The following is a 27,987-nucleotide window of genomic DNA, read 5'->3' as shown; positions in this document are numbered from 1 at the left end:
AATAGAATTAAATTAGAATCACTAACAATAAGATCTCTGGGAAATCCCCAAATATTTGGATACCAAATAACACACTTCTAAATAATTTGTGTCAAAGAAAAAACAGAAGGTAAATGAGAAAGTATTTTGAGCTGAATAAAAATGAAAGTACAACATCTAATAATTTTGGGAATGCCACTAAAGCAATGCTTAGGGGGAGAAATGTATAGTTCTAAAAACTTACATTGGGAATGAAAAATGGTCTCAAATAGAGATCTCAAGTGGTCTTAACTCCAGAAAAAAGAGCAAATTAAAACCAATATAAGCAGAAAGGAAATAATAAAGATTAGAGTGGAAATCTATGAAGCCAAAAGCTGTTTCTTTGAAAAACATCAATAAAATTGGTAAGCTGGCCAGACTGAAGAGTAAAATAAGAGAGAAGACAGATTATCAATGTCAAGAATGAGAGAGGTTACATTACTATTCTACAGATATAATCAATATAATCAATATATATGTATAATATATGTATAATCATCAATATTCTATAGTAGTCAAAATTATACAGATATTTAAATTATAATAGAATATTAAAAACATGGGGATGTCAATAAATCATTTGACTTTAAGACTTATTATAAAGATAAGTATTATAAACATAAGTAATAGAATCCAGAAATTGATCCATCCATACATGGACACCTGAAATTTGACAAAGGTGCAAAGGGAATTGAGTGAAAAAAGAAAGTTATTTTGACGAGTGATGCTGGAAAAAGTTTATATCCATGTGCAAAAAAACAAAAAAGCTTCAGTCCACACTTCGCCCTGTATACAAAAATTAACTCAAAATGGATCATAGATCTAAATATAAATCAATAAACTTTTAAAGAAAAAAATGGGAGAAAATTTTTGCAACCTTGAGTTATTTAAAGGATTCTTAGATATGACACCAAAAGTTAAATCCATAAAAAACAAGTTGTTATATTGAATTTTATCAAGATTAAAAACTTCTGCTCATTTAAAGATACTGTTAGGAGAATAGAAAGGCAGGCCACTGCCTGGGAGAAAATACTTCCAAGTCATATATCTGTTAAAGGGCTTTTATCCAGAAATGTAATGAAATCTGAATACTCGATCATAAGAAAGCAAACACCCCTATTTTAAAAAATGGGTTAGCAATTTGGAGAGGTAGAGCAACAAAAAAGATATGCAATGACTAGTGAGCACATGAAAGATGCTTAGCATCATTAATCTTGGAAGGAAATGAAAATTAAAACCGCAATGATATAGATTCCTCTGCATATTTAAAATTTAAGACAATGACCGACCAAGTGTTAGTGAGAATATGTAGCACCTGGGACTCTCATAAACTTCCGGTGGGAATATAAATGGTACAGCCTCTTTGGACAGTTAGTTTCTTGAAAAGACAAACACCTACCATATATTCCATCCATTCTATACTTAGGTACTTACCCAAAGCATATGTCCACACAAAGAGTCTTACATGAATGTTCATAGCAGCTTTATTTGTAATGGCCAAAAGTGGGTGAAAGAATTCCATCATCAGATAAATGGATAAATTGCTACTTATCCACACAAGGGGATGAAAAGGAATGGATTATTGATAAGACAATAGCAGGGAGGCATCTCAAAATAGTTATACTGAATAGAAGAAGCCAGGTAAGTCTTATATGATCCATTTATATAAACTCTAAAACATGCAGACTAATCTATAATGATGGAAAGCACATCCATGGTTGCCTATAAAGAGGATGGGAAGGAGGGATTCCATAGGAGAATAAGTAAGCTTTTGGATGATGGATCTGTTTTTATCTTGGTTATGGTGGTGACTTCATGGGTATGTACATGTGTTAAAACATCAGTAAATATGTGCAGTTTATTGAATGTCAATTATATCTTATAAAGTTGGTTTAAGAAAAAGCCAGTGATAGCATGTGTCTGACCTACTAGAGTTGTCTTGATGTTCATATAATAACAGTAGCTAATAATAGCTGCACATATGGTGGGCATCTATATACCTCTCTACCCAGGCCACACTAACCCCCTTAATTTTCTCTTGCATCCACATAATGCAGAATGGTCTTGAGTCCCTGGTCACAGGTGATTGAACTGATGGAGGGCAGTTAACCAAGCTAGTCTATCAGTTCCTGTGTCCTCTGAAATTGAAGCTGAAATCTTGAGAGAGAGATTTTGGGAACTGTGGACCAGACACCTTCCATCTTCCCTGTGGCCAAGAAAAGCAGAGGAAGCCTATCTGTGGGGAAAGAGAAGGATGAGGCCAGAATCAAAGGGACACAGGCTGCAGTACCCTTCCCAAGGCCCTCTTGCTGGTTCCAGAGCTTGTAGTGTCTTCAGCTCACGGTAGCTCAGGTAGGCTTCTCTGGCCAGCAGTCAGAGAGACTCAATAAACAGGTTATGTGCTAGACATTGTGCCAGGTCCTCTAGAGACATCCTCTATGTTAACTGCTCAACCGTGGGAAGTAGATGTTATTTCCATCCTCAGATGAAGGAAATAGAGGCCTCTGTGAGCCTGTTGCTGGCTGTTCACAGCGGCTGTGGTCGGGAGGCTGGGTTAGCTAAACAGCACTGGGCCAGTGTCTCAGTCTCTGGAATATTTTGTGCTCACTTCCACTTTGCTCTTCTCCCTGTTTCCTCTCTGCCTCCTCAGTCCTTCTGGTCCTTCAGGGCCAGCTTAAGGCACCCAGCTTCCCTCCTTCCCTGAACTCCTGTTACCTTCAGTCATTTTCAGGACCATGCACTTCAGTTTTTGCCTGTTTTCTTCCAGGTGTTCTGCCATGTGAATTTTCTTTCTTTCTTCAGTTAATTATTCCATAAAATGTGAGGATTTCCTTAGTCCCTGAGCAGTCCTTGACATGAGGGTGTGTTCAAGATGTAACTGAATATTTAAAGGATCTCCCAAGTTAAGTAATCAGCTACAAAATAAAAGAGCAAAAAAAAAAAAAAAACCACAGTTTCTATAAAAGTGATGTTGTGTCTTAGGGTCTCATTGTGCCTCAGATAACCATTTCCCCAATAGGATGGACATCGGGCATAAAGCCCTCCTACCTGCCCAAAGTCTTCTGGTGTTCCTAAGGCATCCAACCCTGGGGTATTTGTTTATGTTTTATCACTTCAGACATAAGGATCAAGGGGATTAGGAACAATCTGAATCCAACCTATCAGGAAAGGACCTGCCTTCCTTGGCAATGCCCAGTTCTCCAAACTTTCTCCATCCCATCTTCCCACTTCCTCTGATTGCTGCATAGGCAGATTGGGATCAGGGCTGACTGACTTCATGGGATGGGGTCAGTGTGGTCACACAAGGCTGAGGGCCCTGCGCTCAGGCTTCAAGCTCTCCTGTTGCCATCTCCTGCTTCTATCTTTCCATTTGTGTTTTGTGAGTGAAGTGTGATGGGAGAATGGAACAGGCTCTGGGGGCTTGGTTTCTCAGCTCTTGCAGAGTCCTGTCTCATGCCACCCTCTGGGGTGGGTTCCCAGCCACCCTTTCCTCAGGCTCTGGGTGCCCCAAGCCCCGTTGGGCCTCCACCTCCCTAACCCCACCCAATGGCCACTGCTGCCCCTGTGATCCCTGGTGCCCTGAGCCCTTCACAGCCTCCTCCTCCTTGCCCCATCCAGCAAACACTGGCACCCTGCATCCAGTGGAGGCCTGGGCAGAGGTATGGGTGGAGTGGGTACACAGTGGAGCGTGGTGGAGCCTGTCTCTGCCCCAGGCTAGCAGCGCCGCAGTGCATTAGCAAGCAACTTGCTGGGGGTAAGCTTCTTGCCCACCTCCCGTTCTCTGTAGGCACCTTCTCTTGTCCCCGCCCTTTCCTGTCTGAGACATAGAACTTGGCTCCTTTCCTTGATTTCCATTAAAAATTCCCCCACCATTTGTTTGCCATTTGTTGCCATTTGTTTACTGAAGGTTTGGGGAGATGAAGTGACTTTATAGCTTAGAAACAAACATCAGCAAACACAAACTTAAATTGGACTCATACACCTGCTTGGGTGACCCCATCCCTGTGATAGTGAGCTCTTTCTGTTGCCGTTCACCATGCTGTCCAGTCCCCTATTCTCTTCTGTTCTCTGCTCCTTTTCCTATTTTCTGTCTTCTACTCTCCCACTAGGACCAAATTCTCATTCATTGATGAGTTTGATTAATTCATCTGTCTCTTTGTTGCCTCTTTCCAATTTATGACTGTAGACCTCCACTCCCTCAAAAGGGCTATTTATCGAGGTGTTTTTCTGTACAAAGTCAGTTTCCCCCTCTGTGTATAACAGTGATGTTTCTGGGGTCAGGCCCTTGAGTACCCTGAATGATTGCCCAGTGGACCTCCTGCAGATGTGGAACTGCCACCTGGACCATCACATCATATTGCACAAAGAGTGCAGGAATGAGGGTCTCAAAAGATTTTTAAACTTCTGAAAGTCTCTCTGGTTTGGGATAGGAATGAAAAAATTCTCCAAGTTGGGAAAATATTATATAGTAATATTTAAAACTCAGTACTGGGAGCCATCCTCTTATCAATACTCTTAATAATGGCATACTCTGATACTAAACTACTTAGCATATCACAGAGCTAGCACCAATCTTAAAAGTGCTTCTTCTAGAGCATTATTTATGTCTGCCTATTAGGAGATTTCCCTTTAGAAACTCATTCTTATATCTGTTGGTATATTAATTTCTTTTGAAATTAATTTCATGGCCAGTTTTCTTGACACATATTTGTCCAATAAATGACTAAAACTTTTAAGAGAGCTAATTAGATGGTAAGATAAGTTGTCTCTTTGGATATCTTAGAAAAATCATAGACTTACAGAATTCAGACCTTGAATCTTCCTATCCCAACCCCCTCATTTCAAATTTGAGGAAATAAAACTGGAGAAATAAGTCTTTTGCCCATATTTATAGAGCCAGAGGGAGGCATAACCTGGATTAGACACACCCACGTCTCCTTATCCTGGAAGCAGAGGTCTTCCCCACACCAGGAGATGGTGTGGATCCAGGTAGCTTTATCCAAACTGTTCATGGCAGGCATGGTTCTGGGTGCTTTAGCCACAATAACTGATTGAATCATCAAAATTGACTTACTTGGTAGATATTTTTATCAAAATCCCCATTATATGGGTGGCAAGAGAACTTGCTCACTGTAAAGTGGTAGGGCCTGGATTTGAACCCAGGCAGTTGGGCTTGCAGGGTGGGCACTGGATCCCTGCACCCCTTGCCTCTAGCCTCGACATCTAGCTTGTGGAGGTCCCCTCTGGGCACTTTCTGGGCTACTCCTAGTGTTGGGAATGTCTGGGCAGGCTGCCTTAATCAGCATGCTTCCCTAAGTGATAGGAAGCAGAATGATTCTTTGCAAAACTGCTTTGCCACTGTCATAAAAATTACTTATGAAGAGTCGTTTTAATTGTCACATAGTTTCGAGGATTCCCAGGAGAGGTTGCCTTTCTTGATTTTTTAATTCTTTTCCTTGATAGTCTGAAATTTTTTCCTTGGTCCTCAGAGGACATGGAGGGAAGTTTCCCATCATCATAACTTCTGTTTAAGAAACTACTTCCCACGTCCAGATGTGTTTAGAGAGTAGATTAACTGCTTTTAGATATACTCATGCTTTTTAGTTCTTAGTGTAGTTTATTGTTAACAGAATGAACGTCTTTAAGACATGAAATGTAAGTTTCTTAAAAATTTTTTTCCAATAAATAGATTTGATGCAATTGATACGTGGAAGATACAATGCGTATATTCAGATGGGATCCTCTGGGAATGAGCCTGTGTGTGATACCGGGGTCCTCTTCTTGCCTTCCAGTTTTACGGGAGCCCTATACAGTCCGTGTGGAGGACCAGAAAACCATGAGAGGCAATGTTGCGGTCTTCAAGTGCATTATCCCCTCCTCGGTGGAGGCGTACATCACTGTTGTCTCATGGGAGAAAGACACCGTCTCACTCGTCTCAGGTAGGACAGTGGGCTTCCCGGGCGCAGGGCGCCGGGCTCACCTGCTCGCCGCTTGTTCTGCGTACGTATCGAATTGGGTCTCCGTCTATATGCGCATCATAATTAAGAATTAGTATGCTTAAAGTTGACGCTGCTGTGTGATTAAATGTGATGTCAGTGTTTTCTGTTGGTTTATGTGGCTCGACTCAGATATTCTCCAGTGAATTGACCGATGGATAGAAATTAGTTCCTTGCGCTATGCGTATAATCATTATGTTACTTTTAAAAAGAAATTTTGTTTTTATTTCTGCTCCTGGGAAGAGGAAAGTAGGATTATTGTGTCTGTGAGCGACCTCAGGGCTGATATCGTGATATTCTCTATAATCTGGAAAATGGAAACCCTGATTTCATGCTGTTCTCGCCTTTTCAAATTTCTTCAGAGTTATGTGGCCTCTTCTTGAAGATTCTATTTGGAATATGTAGTCAGCACTGAAATATATATATGTCTATTTATATCTGTATATATATGTAAATAAATAATTTCCTGGTTTATTTTTGGTGTCTAGAAATGGTACCACTGAAGTCTAGCTTCTAAGAAGTTGTGGCTCTTCTTTTCTCATGGTTTTTAAGCTGAGTTCTTGCTCCTTGCTACTTATCTGGAAAGGCCATGCAGACACTAGGCTCACTTTTTCTGTTTTGCACATCTTTGGTTAATGCCTGTTGGATACTTTTGGAAAACAGTCATGATGAGCATTGAATGTGGTATAATGGTATAAATGATTGCTTTTCTTTACATGTCCCTATGCACATGTGTGCAAGTGAGTGCACGCACACACACACACACACACATTTTATTGTAACTCTTGAATACCACCAACTTTGTGTCAGCTGGCAGAGGTAAGAAATTGGAACTAAACTCCCATGGTGAAAGAGCATTTTTATTTGGCTTATTGATTTGCTAGACAGGATAGGTTACTATTACAATGAGGACCATTAAAAAAATCATTAAACCATCACACAGTCCAAATCAAAAATTAAATTGTTGGTCTTTACAGCACATTACAGTGAACTAGGATGTGATAGATGCTTTTGGCTTTCCTTAATATCATCTTCACAGTGAATTTGAAGTCCCTCACACTTTACTGAACAATAAATTCCTTGCTGTTATGTTAATTAATCATAGTAATTTGTTAACTTAGAATGTTGAAAAAATACTAAGCTTAAGACCTGAAATGTGATTGCAATAATCAGAATAGAGACTCACCTGTACAATTTTATTTGCTCATTTCGATTGTTTAATGGTCTTACTTGCTTTTCTTTAGAGGTCATTTTAGTTTCTTGATAGCAGATGGAGAGATGTGATGACAGTCAGTCTGGCTGAGCCCAGAATCAGAGTCAGGAGCACTCAGAAGTACACAGCAGGGGCTTGTGGGTTCAGGGAAGGGGAGAAATTGGGTCGACGTTTGCAATCTCCCACACTCAGGGGCCATCAAATATGCAACCTCCGTGTCTGCCCTAGAAGGGGAAGAGAGCAGGGGAGAATGACAGACTGCCTGTAAGTGCTTCTACTTGGAGGTGACAGATGTCATTTCTGTTCATATTTAATTGGCGAAGCAAGTCACATGGCCATGTCTGACTTCACTGGGGCATGTGCCTGGAAGGAGAGAACTGGAACCATGGATGAGAAATAGAAATATCTACCATGAGGTTATATATCTATATCTATATCTGTATCTATCTAATCTATATATCTGTATCTATTCTTATGTTTCCCAGACATCTTTAATTAATGGTATGCTTTTATTCAGTTTTCACCTTTTTGTAATCTATGTGAATAGACTTTTTTCTCCTTCCAACAGGAACCTAATTAAAATAAAATGAGAGGAGTTTTGTGTCTGGTCAGTGGAGGGGGTGCTGACATGCATACAGTTGATATCTGGCCGATGAGAACCGCTGACCCCGTGTCCTCTCCTCAGTCGTGCGTTGGAGCTTTATCCTTTGGCAAAAGTTTTAAAACAACACAGCATGGACTGTGGGCTTTTCTTTTTTCACAAAAGTATCAGAAAACCAATATTGTACAGGCTTTTACCTCATGAAGGAATACATCCATAGTAAGGTTTTGTTGTTTATAAGTAAGCTGTTTAAACAAGCACAAGTTATCCCCCAGATGTTGCACATGGCAGAGAGAGAGAGAGAGAGAGAGGTTGAGACGCATACAGAAAGAGATATTTTTATACTCAGGTATTTCAACCTGAGGGCAGGGCCCCAAAGCAGTGTTATGATCTGTAAGTAGGAAGTCTGGAATCACACCTTATAATGGGACTTACTGTCGCTTACTGTCAGACCCTGTTCCCAGTGCCTGAGCCCCATCCTCTGAGGTTGCAAAAATGCCCAGGGAAGGAGGTGATGAAGCCACTGGAAATGACAAAATGGTTAAATAGAGTAGGAATCTTAATAAAAACCAGTTTGGGGTGGTTTAGATGGGAGAAGGGTTACATTTCTCTTTAGGGCCCAGAGTGTGGCAGGGCACAGGTCGCCACACATAGGAGGCAGGGAGGCTCTGAGGAGGAGGCTGAGACCTCCCTCCAACACGTCCCAAAGACTGAGCGGTGGCAGGGGGAGTACTGGGGCGTCTAGACTGGAGGGGATGGCCCTGCCCAGCACAGAGGTCCCAGGGACTGAGAGGCGTTTCCCGAGTTGGCTCTGAGTCCAGCAGAGACATCCTGGATGCTATATGTAAAAGGTTAATTCATCTCTACTTTGTAAATGAACTGAGAGCTCCTGAAACTCCTTGTTGCGCTTGGCTAGATTGTCAGTGGCTGTCAGCCCGCCTCCCTCACACCTGGGTCTGCAGTAACCCTGGCCGGGAAGCTTGTCCCAGCAAAGCACACCTACTCTGCACAGACCATCTCCTGAATTTCTGATTCTCTAGGTGGAGAAAAGCAGGGACCTAGATCAGCCATGAAACAGGCCTGTGTGAGGACCCTTGTGCCGTGAGGTTGGGGGAGGACCAGAGAGGTGCTGGTGGGGCTGCCCTGAGAAAGCTCAGAGCCAGGGGCAGTCAAGAGGGGGTTCAGCGGCCTGTGCAGGCGAGGCTGTCCACCGAGGTGACGTTCCGGTGCCACCGCTCAGCCCCATGGGGCCAGAGCCTGGGGGACCAGAGCAGCAAAGGCCTGCTTTTAGCAGATGAGCCTTGGGGCTCGAGGCCAGGGCTCTTGGGCAGTCGGCTAAGGTACATGGGTATCTGTTGTCTAGGCTTTCCTTTTCAAAGGAAAAGAAATTTAAGGTGTGTGTATTCCTATAAAAAGAAACACAAAGGCTTCTATTGGCACAGCGTACTAATTTTGCCAGTTATCTTGGTTGAGAGAGTAAGGGACTGCGTTACATTCTCACAGGGGTGAGCGCACCAGCCAAGGTCTGTCTGGGTTTCCATGGGAGCAGCGTGGTGTCACAGGCCATTCTGACCGTGGCATCACTGGCTTAATGCATGTTGGGTCGTGCCCTGATTTCTTCCCGGGGAGGTTTTGAGTTGGCCTGGATGTAGGCTCAGGAATCAAGTTGTGCCTCTTTGTCATGTGAGATCATTAGATCACTGATGTTAAGAAATGTAAATGAGTTCATTTATTTTGATCAGTCTTCGGAAGGAATACTTCAGTGGTCTTGGTATAGCCTGAATGTTTGCATCCCCTCAAAATTCATGTTGACATCCTAACCCCCAGTGGGATGGTATTTGGAGGTGGGGCCTTTGGGAGGTGATTACGGTTCGATGAGGTCATGAGGGCGTGGCCCCCATGATGGGATTCGTGTCCTTGTAAGAAGAGAACGGAGCTCTCTCTCCAACATGTGAGGATAGAGTGAGAAGGCAGCTGTCTGCAACCCAGAAATCCGAAAGAAGGCTCTCGCCACACCCCAACCATGCTAGCACCCTGCTCTCTGACTTCAGCCTCCAGAGCTATCAGAAGTAAACGTCTGTTGTTTAAGCCCCCCGCCCCGCCATCTGTGGTATTTTGTCTTAGCAGCAGAGCTAAGACAGGCCTACGGGAAGGACTCTCATAATTCCCCCCGGGAAGGAAAGGCTCATTGCATCTGATGCCGCTGTGCCCTCTGTTTTGCGGTCTACCTGGGCCCCAGGGCGCCCCGTGGTCGACCTGCACTCTCAGACCCCAGCAGTGGATGCCAGGAGGCTTGTAAATGTGTGGAGACCAAATATCTCGGGCACGGGCACACGCCGTGCATGTAAAGTCCTCTCTTAATATGATGGCCCCTCTATTAATATGATGACTTGCTGCCTTCCTGAAATAAGCCAGGAAAAACAAGCATGATGAGGCCTGAATGCATTTTTAAAGCACACTTATCACTTCTCTTCCTCTAAGCAAAAAGGAGATCCTTTGAATATCAGATGTTAATGTAACCCAATAAAAATGTAGTAGTTTGAGGGGCTTCCCTGGTGGTGCAGTGGTTAAGAATCCACCTGCCAATTCAGGGGACACGGGTTTGAGCCCTGGTCTGGGAAGATCCCACATGCCACGGAGCAACTAAGCCCGTGTGCCACAACTGCTGAGCCCGCGTGCCACAACTACTGAAGCCCGCACGCCTAGAGCCTGTGCTCCCCAACAGGAGAAGCCACCGCAATGAGAAGCCCGCGCACCGCAAGGAAGAGTAGCCCCCGCTCGCCGCAACTAGAGAAAGCCTGTATGCAGGAACCAAGACCCAACGCAGCCAAAAATAAATGAATAAAAAAATAAATTATTTTTAAAAATGTAGTAGTTTGAGTAGGGATGCACTGTGGGAGGTTCTGCTGTTGTGGGGATGGATATGTAGGACACCATCCTGGAAAAGAACAATATCAACAGCTTTATAGCCGGGTTTCACTGAATGGCCTGTTGTGAATTTCTTCCCGATTAAGGGGGCCAGCAATCAGAGAACCCAGTGTTCCGTGTCTGTTTTCCTCGGATAAAATTCTGACAATCTCACTGGGGGTTTAGCTACATTAACATCAAAGACACAGCCCAAGGGTAACCGGATTTGGAAAATGGGAAGGGCAAACATTCTCAGAGGATCTACCTCCCTCGCTTGCACTGGCCCAAATTTCTGTTTCAATATCTCCCATCTGAACACCTCTATTAGTGATGACTCAAGGAGAATTTTATCTCTTAGGATCAATGAGTTTAAGTCCAAGGATGATTATCTTCTTCCTGTATTTCAAGTAAAGTGAACAATTTTCTGCCCACATTAAATATCAAAGGACCTCAGCCTAGCACTTCACATGAAACGTTTGTTGTGGGTTTTGAATGCTGTCTTTGGGTCTGGTCATCATAGATAAGGCAGGGCCTGTGCTTTAAGAAGCATCCCCCTCTCCAGGCCCCCGTGGAGATGGCTTCTGCTTTTAGGGAGCTCAGGGGAGAGATTACTGTGCTGTGTGGGGTGTGAGTGCTGTGAGAGCCATATGGGCGAACGTTACAAGAACACACACCCCTTCTCATGATGTTGCCTGGGGAGATCACTTCATAAAAGAAGTGATCTTTTAAGAAAGTCTTTGCATTTTAGGATGGGAAAAATAATTACATTGTATATATGAGGCAAGGTTTTCCTTAAGCACGTTTCAGCAGACTTAAACTAAAAGCAGATTTGATGTGATCTGTGCTGTTTGGGAAGGAGAGAGGAGCACAGCTGTAGGGGGCAGGGTGTGTGATGCTGCGGTGGACGGTGCAGTATTTGCCTGCTGTGTTCTGTTCGTGTAACGCAGAGCTCTGCGAGCCCATGATCCCTCTTTCCAAGGCGCTTGCATTTTAATTTTACTTCTAGTCACTGGGCATTTTCAAGGCAATCTCCTACATAGCTGCTCAGGTTGCCATGGCGATGAGACCTGATTCTGCCCTCAAGGTGCTTATGAGCAAAAGGAATGAGATCAACATCAAAATGATGTAAGGAGCAGACCTGTAATCACCTGAAAGCTTCAGTTTTGATTTTTAAGGTACTGGAGAGTTGCAGAATTAAGAAGCATTTCTTTAACATTCACTAAAAATAAATTTATAGGACCAAATGAAAACTGTAAGAGAAATACCTTTCTATCTGTCTATCTATCTATCTATCTATCTATCTATCTATCTATCTATCTAACTACTTATCTATCCATCCATCAGTCCATCTACCTATCATCTATCTATATTGATTTTCAGCAAATAGGAGCCTCATTTCAAACACAGGAAATTATTCTTCACACAGGAGGTATAAAGCAGACTGGAATTCAAAGGGTGGAGAGATGTAATATTTTCACTGTGTTTATTTTGGGGAGTGGAATAATATATTCCATGTGGAAGTTTACTGGAAGGGAGAGTCCTGTTCTCTTTCTTTTTAAAAGCCATTAATTGATGATAATTTTGCCATTTAAGTCCGTTGCTCGCTAATTTAGTTTTTACATGTTATTCTACTGCCACCTGGAAGTAATTAGAAACAGGGTTGTTTACAGATCTGGAGAAAGCTCACATGACAGTGAGATTAGAGGTCGTATTGATGAGGGGCTCGAGCCCGGCTTTTCAAAAATGACCATCTAATGAGACCCCGGAAGACCCAGAGCAAACAGAGAGCCTACTACTAGCCTTCATAAAGAAGGCAAATCCCCACTCTCAAAATTAGAAACTGTACATTGTAGATTATAGCCTGAAACAAACAAAAAAAAATATGTTTCTGACTTTTGAACTCCTGAGGGAGGGAGAGAGACCCATAGCAATAGGCCTGTTAACATAATATTTAAACAAGAAAAGGAAACAAGAGAGAATGGTAGCAAATTTAGCCTGGAGCATCTCTGGAGTGCTGGTGTGTGTGTGTGTGTGTGTGTGCGTGCATGTGTGTGTGTGTGTGTGTGTGTGTGTAAAACACTCTATCTGCTGTGAAGGTGTTGGTCGTTAGGTCAGCCTAAAATGCCCCTTGATTTCCTACTCCGAGTGTTACCAGGAGAATGTGGCTTCTAATTGCAGCTCTGACACAGATTAGCTGGGTAATGCAGGGGAAGTGACTCTTTCTTTTGCCGCAGCTTCCTCATGGGATGAACGTCAGTTTCATTGGTTCCCCTCACAATAAAATAGCAGGATATTAAAATTACAAACTGAATATTCCACCTCTTAAGCCAACCACTGTCCAAATTATTTTTTTTTCTTCTTAGATTTAATCTCATAATATTTTAGTGTTATGCATGTGTCAGGGGTTCAGTCATTCATTGGGAAGACTCCCAGGATTCTGCATATAATCATACTGTAGGCAATGCTGGGATTTATCACAGTGTGAAAGGGTACAGAGCAACTCAGCAAAGGGGAAAGGTACATGGGGAGAAGTCTGGAGGAAAGCCGGTGCAAGCTTCCAAGAGTTCTTTCCCCACAGAGGATGTGCTTATGACCCCAGCACAGAGCAGTGACAACAGGTGAATACAGAATGCCATCTACCAGGGAGCTCATTAAAGACTTGGTGCCCAAAGTTTTTACTGGAGGGCTGGTCATGTAGGCATGTGCATGGCATGTCCCCAAATTCCAGACTCCTAGAAGGAAAGTAGGTCTTCACGTAAACAGTATTGTTTATACAGTTTAATCACAGCGAGCCACTCTTATCCATTGTGGGGGGCAGGAACCCTCCCAGAATTCCAGTTCCCAGACACCAGCCAAGGGTCAACTCGCAACAGGCCTTTCTAAAGGTAGCAGTCTCAGACCAACTGTGTTAACTCTTGTCTGTACAACGCAACTTCAGTGATGGTGCCTCATTATTATTATTATTATTATTATTATTTTGGCCGTGCTGGTGGGGCTTGTGGGATCTTAGTTCCCCGACCAGGGATTGAACCCATGCCCTTGGTAGTAAAAGCACGGAGTCTTAACTACTGGGCTGCCAGGGAATTCCTAATGGTGCCTCATTATTTTCACTCATTTTTTCCCCTCATTCAACCATCACTTTTTGCATATCCCCAGCACCAAACGTTGGAAAAATCAAGTGAATAAGACAATCTGTACTTGGAGGACTTTATCACGTAATATCCATATATTCACAGCCTTTACCTAAATCTCACCCCAAATTCTCTAATATCCCCAAACACACTGACCCAGATTCTTTCCTAGCTCCACCTGAATGTCAATACAGTTTTATTTTATGTTCAGCTGTTAGGGATCTCCTACCTGTTCTCCTCTCTACCTGCAATGTCTGGTTCTTTCTAGACATGAGAAATAGATGGTAAGCCGAGTCAATTAGACGTTATTTGGACCGCAGTGCATTTTCTGGTCTCTTGCTCCTCTGTGAGACTTCATCTCAGGGAAGTTGAAGACAATAACAGGACCATTCACAAAATATTACCAGGCAGTGACGACAGTGAATAATGCTGTTGATGTTATCATTATCATCAAGCTGAAGTCAGATTACCAGGCAGTGACGACAGTGAATAACGCTGTTGATGTTATCATTATCATCAAGCTGAAGTCAGATTACCAGGCAGTGACGACAGTGAATAACGCTGTTGATGTTATCATTATCATCAAGCTGAAGTCAGATTACCAGGCAGTGACGACAGTGAATAACGCTGTTGATGTTATCATTATCATCAAGCTGAAGTCAGATTACCAGGCAGTGACGACAGTGAATAACGCTGTTGATGTTATCATTATCATCAAGCTGAAGTCAGATTACCAGGCAGTGACGACAGTGAATAACGCTGTTGATGTTATCATTATCATCAAGCTGAAGTCAGATTACCAGGCAGTGACGACAGTGAATAACGCTGTTGATGTTATCATTATCATCAAGCTGAAGTCAGATTACCAGGCAGTGACGACAGTGAATAATGCTGTTGATGTTATCATTATCATCAAGCTGAAGTCAGATGTCGTGAATTGCAATTTGCTTGGGCGACATGCCACGGTATAAGAAAGCAGGGTTCAAGATTTCCAAACACAGTTCTTGACTCAGAATAAGAGGTCAGTGTGAAATCAAGGCCAAGACCTGGGATGAACGTGAATTATGCGGGGCTCTTGGTGCTGCTTCCTAGGCATTAGGCCAGCCCAGGTGGAAGAAGGTCCCTTACTATGTGTGTCTGTGGCAGGAGCTCCAGAGAGCCAGCAAGCAGAGGCACCACAGTTGTCTGCCCTTCGTGGCTTTAACTCCGGGCAGATGGGGCAGGATCGTAAACTTCTAGCATCCTAGAGCTGGCTGGAGACTGGGGACCCTGACCATTCACAACAATTAATTTTAACTGCCCTTCACGGTCTCTCCAGATCTTTGGATATTTCTGCTGATCTGATTCGTGTTGTTGCAAGTGGCTTTCCCAAGCTTTTCCTTGGAGTTCTTAAGACCCTCATTCCCAGCCCACTGTGGGTCTACTCTCTAATGTTCAAGAGATAATATCTTTTTACTTCACTGAGTCTGAAACCACCTCTCTCGGATGACCCCTCCTACCTCAAACATTGTATTTGTCATGTTTTCTCTCACAAGAAGAGATGGTCCTCTTTCCTTCCAGTCTACTCCCAGCCAGCGCTGTGGTCATGATTCCCCCTTGACTTTTCCAGGACCTGGTTCCGTCAATTCTCTCCTCTGTTGCCACCATCACCTCCTCAGTGGTTACTGTATTTCTTGTGACACAGGTGCTCAGCTCCCCCAGTTTTAAAGAAAACTTTCCCTTTGCCAGCTTTCATACTACTGTATGCTTTCATTCATTCTGTTTTCCCCTGGAAAACTTACTAAAAGAATAGTCTATACTCATTGCTACTCCTAGTCTGTACTGATTTGGGCTATGCCTCTTACATTTTACTGAAACTCACCTTGTCAAGGTCACTCATGGCATCCTAGTGTCAGATCCCAAGGCCATCTCTTGGTGCAAGTTCTCTCTGACTTCCTTCTCCATTGGGTGCCCTGTTACACTGCCTGGGTGACTTCCTCCTGTCTATATCTTCATTATCTCTTTCCTTGAGTTCACATCTTTTCTTCCCTGCTCGTAAGTGTGAGTAGCCCCCAGAACTCAGTCCTCCCCACCTCTCCCTCTCAATCTCCAGTTTCTCTGTTGTTCATTTCATCCCTTTCTCAGACTTCATCCATGACTTCTGCATTGATGACCCTGACATTGGCTCTGTCTTCTCTCCCGGGATTGATTAATCCCCACTGCCTGCTCCCTTCCTGCCATTTCCAACTGAGGACAACTAACGCAGAGCTAAGCATTTCTCACAGCCACGAATGGATTTGCCTTTGCATTACTCTTTTTTTTCCCAGGTAGTAACTATTAGTTTCCAAAGAATCACAACCTAGGTGGCTTGAAAAAACAGAAATTTATTCTGTCGCAGGTCTGGAAGTCAGAGGTCCAAGATCAAGGTCTCAGGAAGGCTGTGCTCTCTCTGAAGGCTCTAAGGGAAAAATTGCTCATGTGTCTGTGCTTGCAATAATCCTCAGTGTTCCTTAGCTTGTGGACATACCACTCCAATCTCTCTCTCTATTGTCACGTGGCTGTCCTCCTCTGTGTGTGACTCTGTGTCTCTTCTCTTCTTATGAGGACACCAGTCATGTTGGATTAAGGGCCCACCCTACTCCAGTATGATCTCATCTTGACTAATTACATCTGCAATGACCCTATTTTCAAATAAGGTCACATTCTGAGGTTCCAGGAAGGACATGAATTTTGGGAGAACGCTATTCAACCCACTTCACTAACAAATCCTTTCAATTCCTTTTTGACCCTCTCTCATATTTTACATCTTTCTATTTCCTGCTTGACACATAATAGACAATGCATATTAGAGGAGATCTTTAAAATTTTGTTTTTAAAGGAAGGAAACAAAAATCAGAAAGCCTTAGCGGTGTGGCAAGAGGTGCCAATACCGGCTGTTCATGTGCTGTCCCCCACTCCACCCCAGCTGTGTCAGGACGCCAGCTGGCAGCCTCCCCATCAGCTGTCTCTCCTCCAGCTGCGTGGAGCTCACACTGTGTCACACTGGGTTGGGAGCCAGGATGGGACAGAATCAAGATGGTCCAGGGCCAAGACACCGGGGCTGTAGGCTAACGGCTTGACTTGTATTTTCAGATCATGCTATGCACTGACTTGTGCTCCCACCCCCCTAATGCATAAGGTCTAACCCCCAGTGTGGATGTGTCTGGAGATGGGGTCTGTAGATGGTAATTAAGGTTAGGTGGGATCATAAAGGTTGGGCCCTAATCCAACAGGACTGTGGCCTTGTAAGAGGAAGAGAGATATGTGAGTCCACAGCAAGAAGGGAAGACATCTCACCAGACCCCAACCATGCTGGGACCCTAATCTCAGACTTCCAGCCTCCAGAACTGTGAGAAATACATACGTGCTGTTTAAGCCCCTGAGTCTGTGGTGCTCTGTTACAGCAGCCCAAGCTGGCTAGCACAGATAATATGCATGTAAACTCACTTTCTGAATCTAATTCTGCAATTCCTGAACTCCACATGTTACAGTGCTTCCCTACTCAACTTTCTGGGTTATGTATCAGTAATACCGCATAACATGTTATGAAGCAATTTGGTGACACAGTGAGCACTCACGTTTATGATAAATGATACTATTTTCAGGTGCAGTGGATTATCTGGCATCTCAGAGTCCTGTGTTTCCCTTCCCTATGGAAAGTGGGTCAGTTATTAATGGAAAAATGCAGACTACAGTGCCCCACCCTTATCCATGGGGGATACAATCCAAGCCCTCCAGTGGATGTCTGAAACTATGGAGAGTCCCCAATCCTATATATACTGTGTTCTTGCCCATGTATACATACATACATACCTATGATAAAGTTTAATTGATAAATTAGGCACAGTAAGAGAATATCTTAGTTGCCAGCATCACTATTCTTGGGCACTGGGGCCATTATTAAGTAAAGTAGGTGTTACTAGAACCAAGAGGGCTACTAAGTGACTGGCGGGTAAGTAGCTTATTTGGTGTGGGTACGCTAGACAACGTGCTGATGCATATCCCGTGTGGGATGGAGTGGGATGGTGCAAAACTTCGTCATGCTACTGAGAACGGGCGCACGATTTAAAAGTGATGAATTATTTATTTCTGGAATTTTCCGCTTAATATTTTTGGACCTCAGGTGACAGTGGGTAACTGAAACCTGAGAAGGCAAAACCATGGATAAGGGGGGACGACTATACATTTCCCAAATGACGAGTGGTCTGAAAACTTACATGCAATTAATTTTTTCCCCCAAAATACCCCAAATTCCAAAGTCAGTTCCAAGGTAACTCTAGTTTTATTAGATGAACAATCACTTAGTACTGAAACATCTACAACTAAGCCATATTTGGACAGTTGCATTGACTGTGCTGTGTCCATGTGTGGAGAAGTAGTGAGAATATTTATAGACTATTTCAGGCTCTTTAGTTTCTGGAATATCGTGATGATGCCCACTATTGACTGCTCAGAAGTGGGCTGTATAAAGATTGAAAATCCCCAGCACACGTTGCTTTGCAGGAGGGCGTAGTTGAGATGTTCTTTTCAGAGATGCTGATAAGCAGACAGAGTAAATAAGGAAATACAGGCTTCTTAACGTCTCCCAATTGGGTCAACCATTTTGCCAAGTCTGCACGAGGGCTTGAGTTTGAACTCAGAGAGACCTGGCTTTGGATCTCAATTTCACAGCTGTGGGAGTTTCAACAATTAATTGCCTCTCTGTGGAATTGGACACAGCATTTTTATAAAGATTAGAAACGCCAGGCAAGGTGTTCCTTTTTAGCCAATTTCTGCTCTCTGGCTGTGCACTTGGCTATCTCGTCAGAAGGTACAAGGATGGGGTCTGAAGCCACTGACCACATCCACGTTCCAGGCCCACCACGGGCCACGCCATGACCTTGCGCTAATCACATAGTCTTTCTTTGCCTGTTTCCTCAGTCATAAAATGGTAACAATACAATGTTGAAACATTCCAATGAATTAATACATGTAAAGTGCTTAGAGCAGTGTTTGACATAAATTTTGACATTATTACTCTTGTAATTCTTATCTCCTATCTATCTAAAGTGTTCCTTCTCCAGAAACTGGGTAGTCAGGACTCCATGGTCCAAAACAAATAAGAAGTTGCTGTGTGGAGCTTGTTAGGGGTACGAACAGAAGTAATTCTATTTAAGAAGAGTTGTTAAAATACGAGGTATCCTGAAGAAGTCGTGGGTAAACGATCCGAAATCTTGCAAATTCAATGTAAGAGCATAAGAATGCTATGGAACTAATAGTTGTGTTGGATTTTATCAAAATGAACAACTTTTTATTAAATGTTTACTTTTCTTAAACAGATATTGGATGCTGTAAAATGAGCAACAAACTAGAATGAAATAATCTTATTTTTTGCCTTAAGCATCACAGATATATCAGAACATATGTTTGCAGGAAGGGTTTGGATTTAGATCAAAACACTTGCAACACATTTGGGTTATTAAATAGCTAACAATGTATGTCAGGTTATGCCTGACAACTTCACAACAACCTCATAGGTCGTTATTCTCATCAGCCCACTTTGCAGGTGAAGAAACTGAGGCACAGAGAATTTCAGTAACTTGTGCAAGATCCTATATTGCAATTCTCTTTCTCTAAAAGATAGAGATTTTTCGTTTTTTAAAAAAAAAACTTTCTTTCAGTCCGTAGTCCATAAATGCATGAGTCAACACAAGTTGTCAACATTGCATGACACACAACTTTAACAGCTTTAACTCGAGAGTAGGAACTTGTTTAAGCAAGTAAAACATTTTAAAATACGGTATGACACAAACTAGACTTACCTTTCTGGACATTTGATCTATTTAGAGCATTTTATTGCATTTGAGGACAATATGCTTAATGTTTTTTGAAACAATATTGCACAACTAAAGAAAAATCAAAATAGATGAAACTGTCTAGGATAAAAATAATTTTCTTAATTTCAGTTTTATTTAAAATTGACCCTTCCCATTGACCTCAAGTATAATATTATGATACCTGGTACATGGTAGGAGCTTAATAGATATTTGTTAAATGAATGTCGAATGAGCAACATTTCCATCAAAGTGGTGGTGCTATTTCCTTTCAAATTATTCTTAATGCTTTATGGAGAGCTCTTACTTTCCTATCAATTTTTTTCTTCCTCTGCACAGTACAATTTCAAATCAGCCTCTTCACCCAATGCAAAGAATGTCTGAGCAGGTGCATCAGAGGTAACCCGGGATTTCACAGCTGACTTTTGCACAGAGATATCCAAATCCCCAGTATTTAGTAGTCCCAAAGCAAAAGCTGTCTTTTATTTTCATGAAATGATTTTATTTTTGTAAATGCCTTACAATGTTATGCTGCAGTATTTGTTAAAATATAGCACTGAATAAGTCAACAAAAATCCTTATATGCCAAGACATTTAGAGGCATTGTATAGCATTTCTTGATGCACTGGGTCCACAACCAAGCCATTGTTCCTAAGACATCACTTTTCTTGTTAATCTAAAGGGAGATATCCACACGGGCACACACATTTGGTAAACACAGAGTGTGAACTCTGTATGGCTGTTGTGTGTGCATGTGCCTGTTTCAAATAGGGATCAGTGTGGTCCAGCAATTTATGATGCTGCATCTAAAAATTGTAGAATTTCTGTGTGGAAGAGCTTCAGAGTATCTTTCTGACCCGGACGGTGGAGCCCTGAAAGGTCACTTGGTGGGCAGCAGGAATGGCGGCCACCTAGCCAGAGAGCTCACCCTCGTGAGCCTGGTTGAGGATGGGAATGCTGCCTGGACCATCCTTCCATCTCTATCACAGGATGCGATTTTGCATCGGAAAATTATTTCTTGGTGGAAGAAAGAGTCATCTGGGCAGTGAGTGGCAAAGTGGAGGCTCAAACCTGAGATTTTGTGTGGCTGTTTTTGCACAAGTGATTTTAAATTCCTTCATTGCTGTCATTTAATCATTTACTATATGCATAAGGTGTAGTTTTTAAAGTTGCCATTTTTTTTATATGACCCATTTAAAAAGGGCACAGGCGAGATAGAGGCACACAGAAATAACTTACTTAAAGTCAATAGGTTTACTATATTGAAGAATGGGCAAAGACCAATGGGGTGCTTTTAATTATTGATTTAAAAGACGTTTCATTGAAAACTGTACGTCTCAAGATGAATCATTTTGGAATGGCCTTAAAATTCTGAATTTCTAAGTTTTATTTCAATAGCAAATATATAAAAGGCATTTTGATGCAGACAATATGTTGTATATCTGGGAATGTTTACTGGCGGTTTCTGAAAAGAGAAACCATATATATATATTTCTTTATAGATAGAAATGTCCTCAGATCAATGTTTCTTGACCTTTTTTTGGATCAGGGATGTGCTGAGGAAATAATGAAAACTATGCAACAGTGGAGCCCCAGGAAAACACATTAGCACCCAAACCTGCATTAATTCCAGGCCTTTTTCCTTCCCTTCAACCTCACCATCCATTTACACCCTCCTAACCCCATCCTTACTTCCCCTAGCCCAGATTAACTAGGTATTCATACCAGGTTAAACACTCTGATAGAAATGCTGGGTAGTCTCTCTCTCTCTCTCTCTCTCTCTCTCTCTCTGTTTTTGAACTCAATTTTATATTGAAACCTTCAGTCTCACTATTTTTTTTTTTAATTTTTTCTTATTGTGGTATAGTTGTTTTACAATGTTGTGTTAGTTTCTACTGTACAGTGAAGTGGAGTTCCCAGTGCTATACAGCAGGTTCTTATTAGTTATCTATTTTATACATATGAGTGTATATATGTCAATCCCAATCTCCCAATTCACCCCACCCCCTCCACTCTTTTTCTGATATCTGATTTGTCTTCGCTTCTTTTGCTCCATCTGTTATGCATATATTTTTTTTCCTTCTGTGCCCCTTGAATTGTACCAGTAACTTTCACTGCAATTGTTCTCATAGCAGGAAAAGCAAGGGGTTTTTATAAAAAGCCTTCATCAAGTCATTTTCAAACTGCAGATGCTTTAAGAAAGCCATACTGAGTTCCCCCCTCCCTAATTAGATGGTGAAATTTTTAGTTCTTGGCACTGTTATCTGTTTGAATTGAAACCCTATCATTGAAAAAGCCAAATGAACTTAAAACTGAGGAGGGCCGTTTCCCAAAAGGGAATGCATCCAGGCTCCGGCCCTCCATGGAAAGCCAGAACACACACAGTCTGGGTGTACGTGACACATTTCTACAGCTCCCATCTCCAAGTTAAGTAATTTGCTCACGAAAAAATTATCCTGAGATTCAGGATCTTTTAAAAAATAGTCTGTATTACAAGTTACTCCATGGATAACCAAATGTTGAAGAAAAGTATATTTCAGCCTTGCAGGTAATTTTTAAATGATCCACAGAATTTTATCAGGGCTCATAAACTGTGCATTGTTGATATTTTCTCTTAGTCTATGTCCCAGTTATTCCCTCTTCTGTTGAGTTTTACTTCATCTCTTGTCATTAAATGAGGAAAAAATATACCAATGTATGTTTCAATCGTTTCCTCTTGTGCTGATTTCTACACCGCCCCGTCACTAAAAGAAGAAAATCTAAGCCTCCCATTGCTGGTCATGCCTTCAGTGATGACCCCATGAAAGGTTCCCATGAAACTCTGAAATCGATTTTAGATGTGAGACACAGAACCTTTGGTTTCTTTGAGTCCTGTTGCAAACTCTTCACTGGACTCCTTACGTGATTTATTAACGTCCTGAACACGCGAATCCAGGTTTATTCCCCTGAATCTCTTGCTCTTGTTTACTGGGTTCAATTTGTTGAAACAAAAGACGAATACATATGTGTTCCTCTCTTCCTTTATCAAAATTACCAAACTGTTTACCTTAAACACCTTTAACTTTATACTGAAATATTTAAAAAATGCTGTAGATAGTAATGTATGTAGATGCATAATTATTAACCTTTTTAAGAAAAATAGTGAAGCTGGAAAACTAATTTCATGTATTTAAAATATGCATTGATTGCACATCCATCGCTGATAATCTCAAATCCTATACCTGTTCGCTGTATGTGGGAAAAAATATATCCAAAGTTGTTTTTATTTTAAAGGTAGGGTCTAAGATTAAGCTACTTTTTACTAATAGTGGCTACTGATTTATAGATCTTTGACATATGCCCTTGTGAAATAGCTATTCAGGAGTAGTACAAGAAAGCCTATGGGCATGTGATTTAGGATATTTCCGTTTTGGAGGGTCCATTAAATTGACAAGTGTTAAATTGACATTAAAGTGTCAAGAATTTTAAACCCCATGTGTAACAGCAGAGGTATGAAAGGTAATGAGATCTATGTAAAGCTTTGGTACAATTCTTTATGTATATCAGGTTATTACATAGGACACCAAATCCAGGTTTACAGAGAAGTTTATCTGTTTATTAGTAACTATTAAATGAGACCAGAATTTAAAGACTGGTGGGAAAAGAGCAATTTAGAATGCACTTTTTCCTTTAAATTTTGGGGGATTTACTCTTAGTCTCAAATCCTTTTTTAAAACAATTAGATGGGACAGAAACTATCATTTAGGGACAGTTATCTGAACTCAGTTATAGAAGTGAAGTATTGGAGGGGGGTCCCGTAGGAGGGACTGCATATCAGATGGAAATGAAAGAAAAACTAGAGGAAGAAAGGAAAAGCAAATACACCACACGTATACATTTCATTCTGTGCACCCGTATTCTCTCTGACGGCTGCATGATTAATTCAAAGATTTATTGATTTCCTTCTCTGCTCTAGCCTGCTGACCTGATTTTGTTGGCAGGTTTGTGTGGCCCAAACCAATCTGACAGTCATGAATGTGCTCCACATTAGTCCCCGTGGTCTGCAACGAATAGTTTATGCCTAGTCCTTATCAGCAGTGACCGAACACAAGAGAGAGATCCATTAGCACATCTTCCTATGCCATGCCATGAAAGGAATTCAGAGACGCCAGCCTAAAGACAGAAGCGGCTGGAATGATTTGTTTTAACAAATGTGAATGTGTGTGTGTGTGAGTGTGTGTTTATGTATATATAAATGTTGACGTGGAAGTGGTGGCTTTTTTACTCTCAGTGACAGACATTAACCAACATTTAGTTGTTTAAAAATGCCTTTATGATGTCTGTGATTTGCTTCAAATTAATCCAGTAGCTTGGGGGTGGGGTTCAACAGGACTGGACCATTGGTGAAGTGAGTGATGGAGGTTCCTTGTACTCATTTTTGTCTTCTGTGCATGTTTAAAATATTCTTTAATGAAACCTTGAGGAATGTACACCTGTATAACAAACATGGTACTTTTTATTTGAACCTTCAGAGCACGTGGTCCAACACATGCGACTGGTGCATCATCAAGCCAGGAGTAGGCAGATTATGAATGTCATAGTTTAAAAATTAATGATACATTAAGTGAAGTATTGTTTTCCTGCTGGTTCTGAGCTCTGAAGTTCTGGGGCAAGACCAGAGCCATAAAAAAAATGTCCTTTAAATTAGTGATGCTTCTCCAAATTGAGAGCGTTCCCTCTCAGTTAATAAAATGGATATTTTCGGCCAGCATTTCTCAAGCTGTGTCCATGGAGAGGCTAAGACGGTAGAGAAAAGGTCATGTGGATTCCGGTTCAAAAAATTTTAGGAAATAATATATTAAACAATAGCAACACAGTTCTTTACTATGGGACCGTGCACCACAAATCCTGAGTGATCATGGCAATTTTTATCTTTATTTACTTTTATTTTCTTAGAGAACCCATGATACTCCTTAGAATATAATTTGGGAAACACTACTTTAGAATTTAAGGCAACTAAAGGTGATTTATGTAACAGTAGTATTCTTTTAATCTTTATATTCAATGATTAAAGATTAAGTATGAGCTAGATGTTTACAAACATCACTTATGGGTAGAACAAGTCTGAAAATTCTATTTTTCTAGAATCTAGTTTATAGGTGCTTCAGGTTTCATTGGATTCAGATTCTATTTTGTACCTTTCTGGGCATCATTTTTATTCTTACAACTGTAAAGCAAGACACCAGCATGACTGGCTCCAGAATGGCCAAGTATAGAGTGGGGAGGAAAGGGTCTACAGCTATGCTGGGATGTCATAGCAAAAGGGAACCAGCCATGTGTGGGTCCTCATGGGGCAAAGACCCCTAAGAGGGATGAGCTTGGAGAGGGAGAGCTGAGAGGTGGGCAGGGCCAGTAAATGGAGGGTCTTCTCAGACAAGTCAAGGAGTTTGTAGGGATAATGGAAAACTGTTGAACACTGGGCAGGGGGACAATGTGACCATGGTTACTTGTATAGAGAACAGTGGTGAGTGGGGAGCAAATGTATCATTGAATGAGTAATTACAAGAGACACTGGAGACTTGACTGCAGCAGTAGATATGGGGACAGAAGAAAGAGGACAGATTTAGGGAATGTTTGCAGAAGATTGGATACACTGGCTGAGAGACTGGATGTGAGCAGTGAAAGAAAGAAGATCGCCAGGTATGACTCAGATTTTTGCCTTAAGGAATTTAGTGGACGGCCGTACTATTAATGAGTGGCAACACATTATTTAATTTTAGTAATCAGAAATTTATCAGAAATAGCTTTAATAATAGGCAAAGCCCTTTAGGAACTCTCTTCTTGGTGGGCGTGGGAGAGGAGTCATTTTAGCCCCTTAAGCTCACGAAAAATGTCTTTCCGGAGCTGGCTTTGCATAGACTTTCACAGGACACGGGATTCCTACCTGCTACCTTCACTCACAGTTTTCTTTGTTCTGTTTCACCGTAGGCTTGATCTGACTTCCTCTGATTCTTCCCCACCACTGACCTCAATACATTCTCTTGACTGATTTCAAGTTAGTCCAAATTAAGGAAAGTGAATGGTTTAGACATTTGGGACAAAAAGGGAGATGTTGGCCTCTCTTCTCAGTCACCCCACTCTGAAAACTCTGGATACAACAGTTGACAATAGTTATTATTCACTGTTTCATTTGCTTCCTTTGTTTAAGCTGAATGTAAAAACACTGAGAAACTTTCTGCTCTTTTGTCTGAAGGTGGTTTCTTGAAGGGCTGTCTTCTATTCTCCTTAATCTTCTGTGTTCAACTTCCATAGAGCCTTCAGGTAGTCTAACTTTAATTCGTCTTTATAAGTTTAAACTATCTCTCTACTCTTTTAAATCCCCTTCCTTATTCTTGTTTAGTGTGTGGAGACTTCTTTTTTTATCTCCCCGCCGGCTACTCTCTTAGCCTTTTCTTCTTTAGAAGAAATTCTTTTAACCTCTCCTTATAAGTTTCACAATTTCCAACCTTTGGGTCAGTTTCTTTGCTCACTTTGATCTCCCTCCAAATATTCCTCCATTAAAAACAGTGCATACATTTTCTTCTAAAATCATGCAGTGAGGAAAATGAACTTTTATATCTCTTCAAGAGAGTAAATGTGGTCAAAGACTATAATTGAGTTTCTTTGGAGAAACTGTGTGGTCATGCTTCTAATTAGAACATGGATATGAATCCTGTCCTTTTCAACCTGTTTCACACTTCTGCATTGCTGAGTAATGTTCTTAAGTTCTTCCTATTTCTACCTTCAAATCAGGGTGCATTTTCTCATAATGGGATGGCAGTGTTATTTGATGAAGACTGACTAATTTCTTTTGTACGAGTTACATGAAAAATATTTGACTTGTCTTCTATTTTCTCTAACTGCATTTTGAGTAGGAAGGCTCAGTCACCTTTGCAAAAGTACCTGGAGACGAATTTTTAAAAATATATTGTCGAGGGGATATTTGTACACCCATGCTCATAGCAGCATTATTCACAGTAGCCAAAAGGTGGAAGCAATCCAAATGTCCATCAATAGAGGACTGGATAAACAAGAGTGTGGCATACACATGCATGAGAATATTATTCAGCCTCACAATGAAAGAAAATTCTGACACATGCAACTTGGATGAAGTTTGAGGACATTGTACTGAGTGAAATGAGCCAGTCACAAAAAGAGAAATACTGTAGGATTCCACTTATGTGAGGTACCCAGGGTAGTCAAGTTCATAGACACACAAAGTATTACGGTGGGTGCCAGGGACTTGGGGAGGGTGGGGAATGGGGAATTGTTGTTTAATGGGGACAGAGTTTAAGTTTTGCGAGATGAGAAACTCCTGGAGATTGGATGCACAATAATGGGAATATATTTAAAACTACTGAACTGTCCTCTTAAAATGGTTAAGATGGTTGAGTTTTATATTATATGTATTCAACCACAATTAAACCCTAAAAAAATAAATTATTGCACCTTTTCCCTTTAAATGACTGCATGGGAAAATTGCTTTCATTCACAAAGACCTGGATGAACTGACTTTAAATAGTATTGCAAGTGTAACATCGTTATTTTACAAACAGCTTCAAAAATCATCATAAGAATTACTTTTTCCTAGTATTTTTTTAGAAGAATGTGATTGGTGACATTGAATTTGGATTTCTAAAAAATCATAGCCATAAATAGACTTGAAAGCTGTAATACCGTTTGGGGAAAAATATGATAGTAATTTTACTAGTCTTTATTTTCTTAAACACTGTGATTGGCTGAATGATATGTAGTGGGTACACAAACTACAAGAAACAAGGATTTGGATCTTTTTCGTTAATGCTGAGAATAGCGGCTGGTTCATAGTATTCGTAGTACAAGCTCAGTGCATATTTGTTTAATGAGTGTACGTCGAGGGTATCTATGTACCAAATACAACTTGAGCATGTGGTCTGCAGAAGAGTGGAGTCCTCAACGAAGCACATGGCACTTTTAGATATCAGGACCCTTCATTTTATTCATTTATCACATAATTACTTACCAGTGAGCTTTTAGTTGTAAGCATTTTGTATCTCAGAGTAAATACTTTAGGCAGATCGTATAGATGAAAATGCTGAAAAACAGAGGGTTGGAGAGATTGGTCCATTGTCTCAAAATAAATGGGTAACAGAGCTGTCCTCTGTTCTGGACACTACATTAGGCAATACTTATTTAGTAAGCACCTACTATGTGCCAGCCTTGTATGCCACACCGCCTCATCTTAGCCCCAGATTTTGTCCTTTAATTTTATTTTTTTCCAATCACAGCCTTT

General features: G+C 41.4%; 1 protein-coding gene across 1 annotated transcript in view; it reads left to right on the top strand.

Moving 5' to 3' along the window:
- Positions 1-27,987, top strand: part of DSCAM (DS cell adhesion molecule) — a 742,440-nt gene that overhangs the window by 130,615 nt on the left and 583,838 nt on the right. Inside the window, 1 exon segment of the mRNA XM_057544948.1 lies at positions 5,811-5,957. Coding sequence (XP_057400931.1) covers positions 5,811-5,957 — 147 coding nt within the window.

This window comes from Balaenoptera acutorostrata, chromosome 4 (assembly GCF_949987535.1).
Source record: "Balaenoptera acutorostrata chromosome 4, mBalAcu1.1, whole genome shotgun sequence".
Taxonomy (NCBI): Eukaryota; Metazoa; Chordata; class Mammalia; order Artiodactyla; family Balaenopteridae; genus Balaenoptera; species Balaenoptera acutorostrata.
The sequence above is the reverse complement of the archived record's forward strand: the minus strand, read 5'-3'. Positions and strand labels throughout refer to the sequence as shown.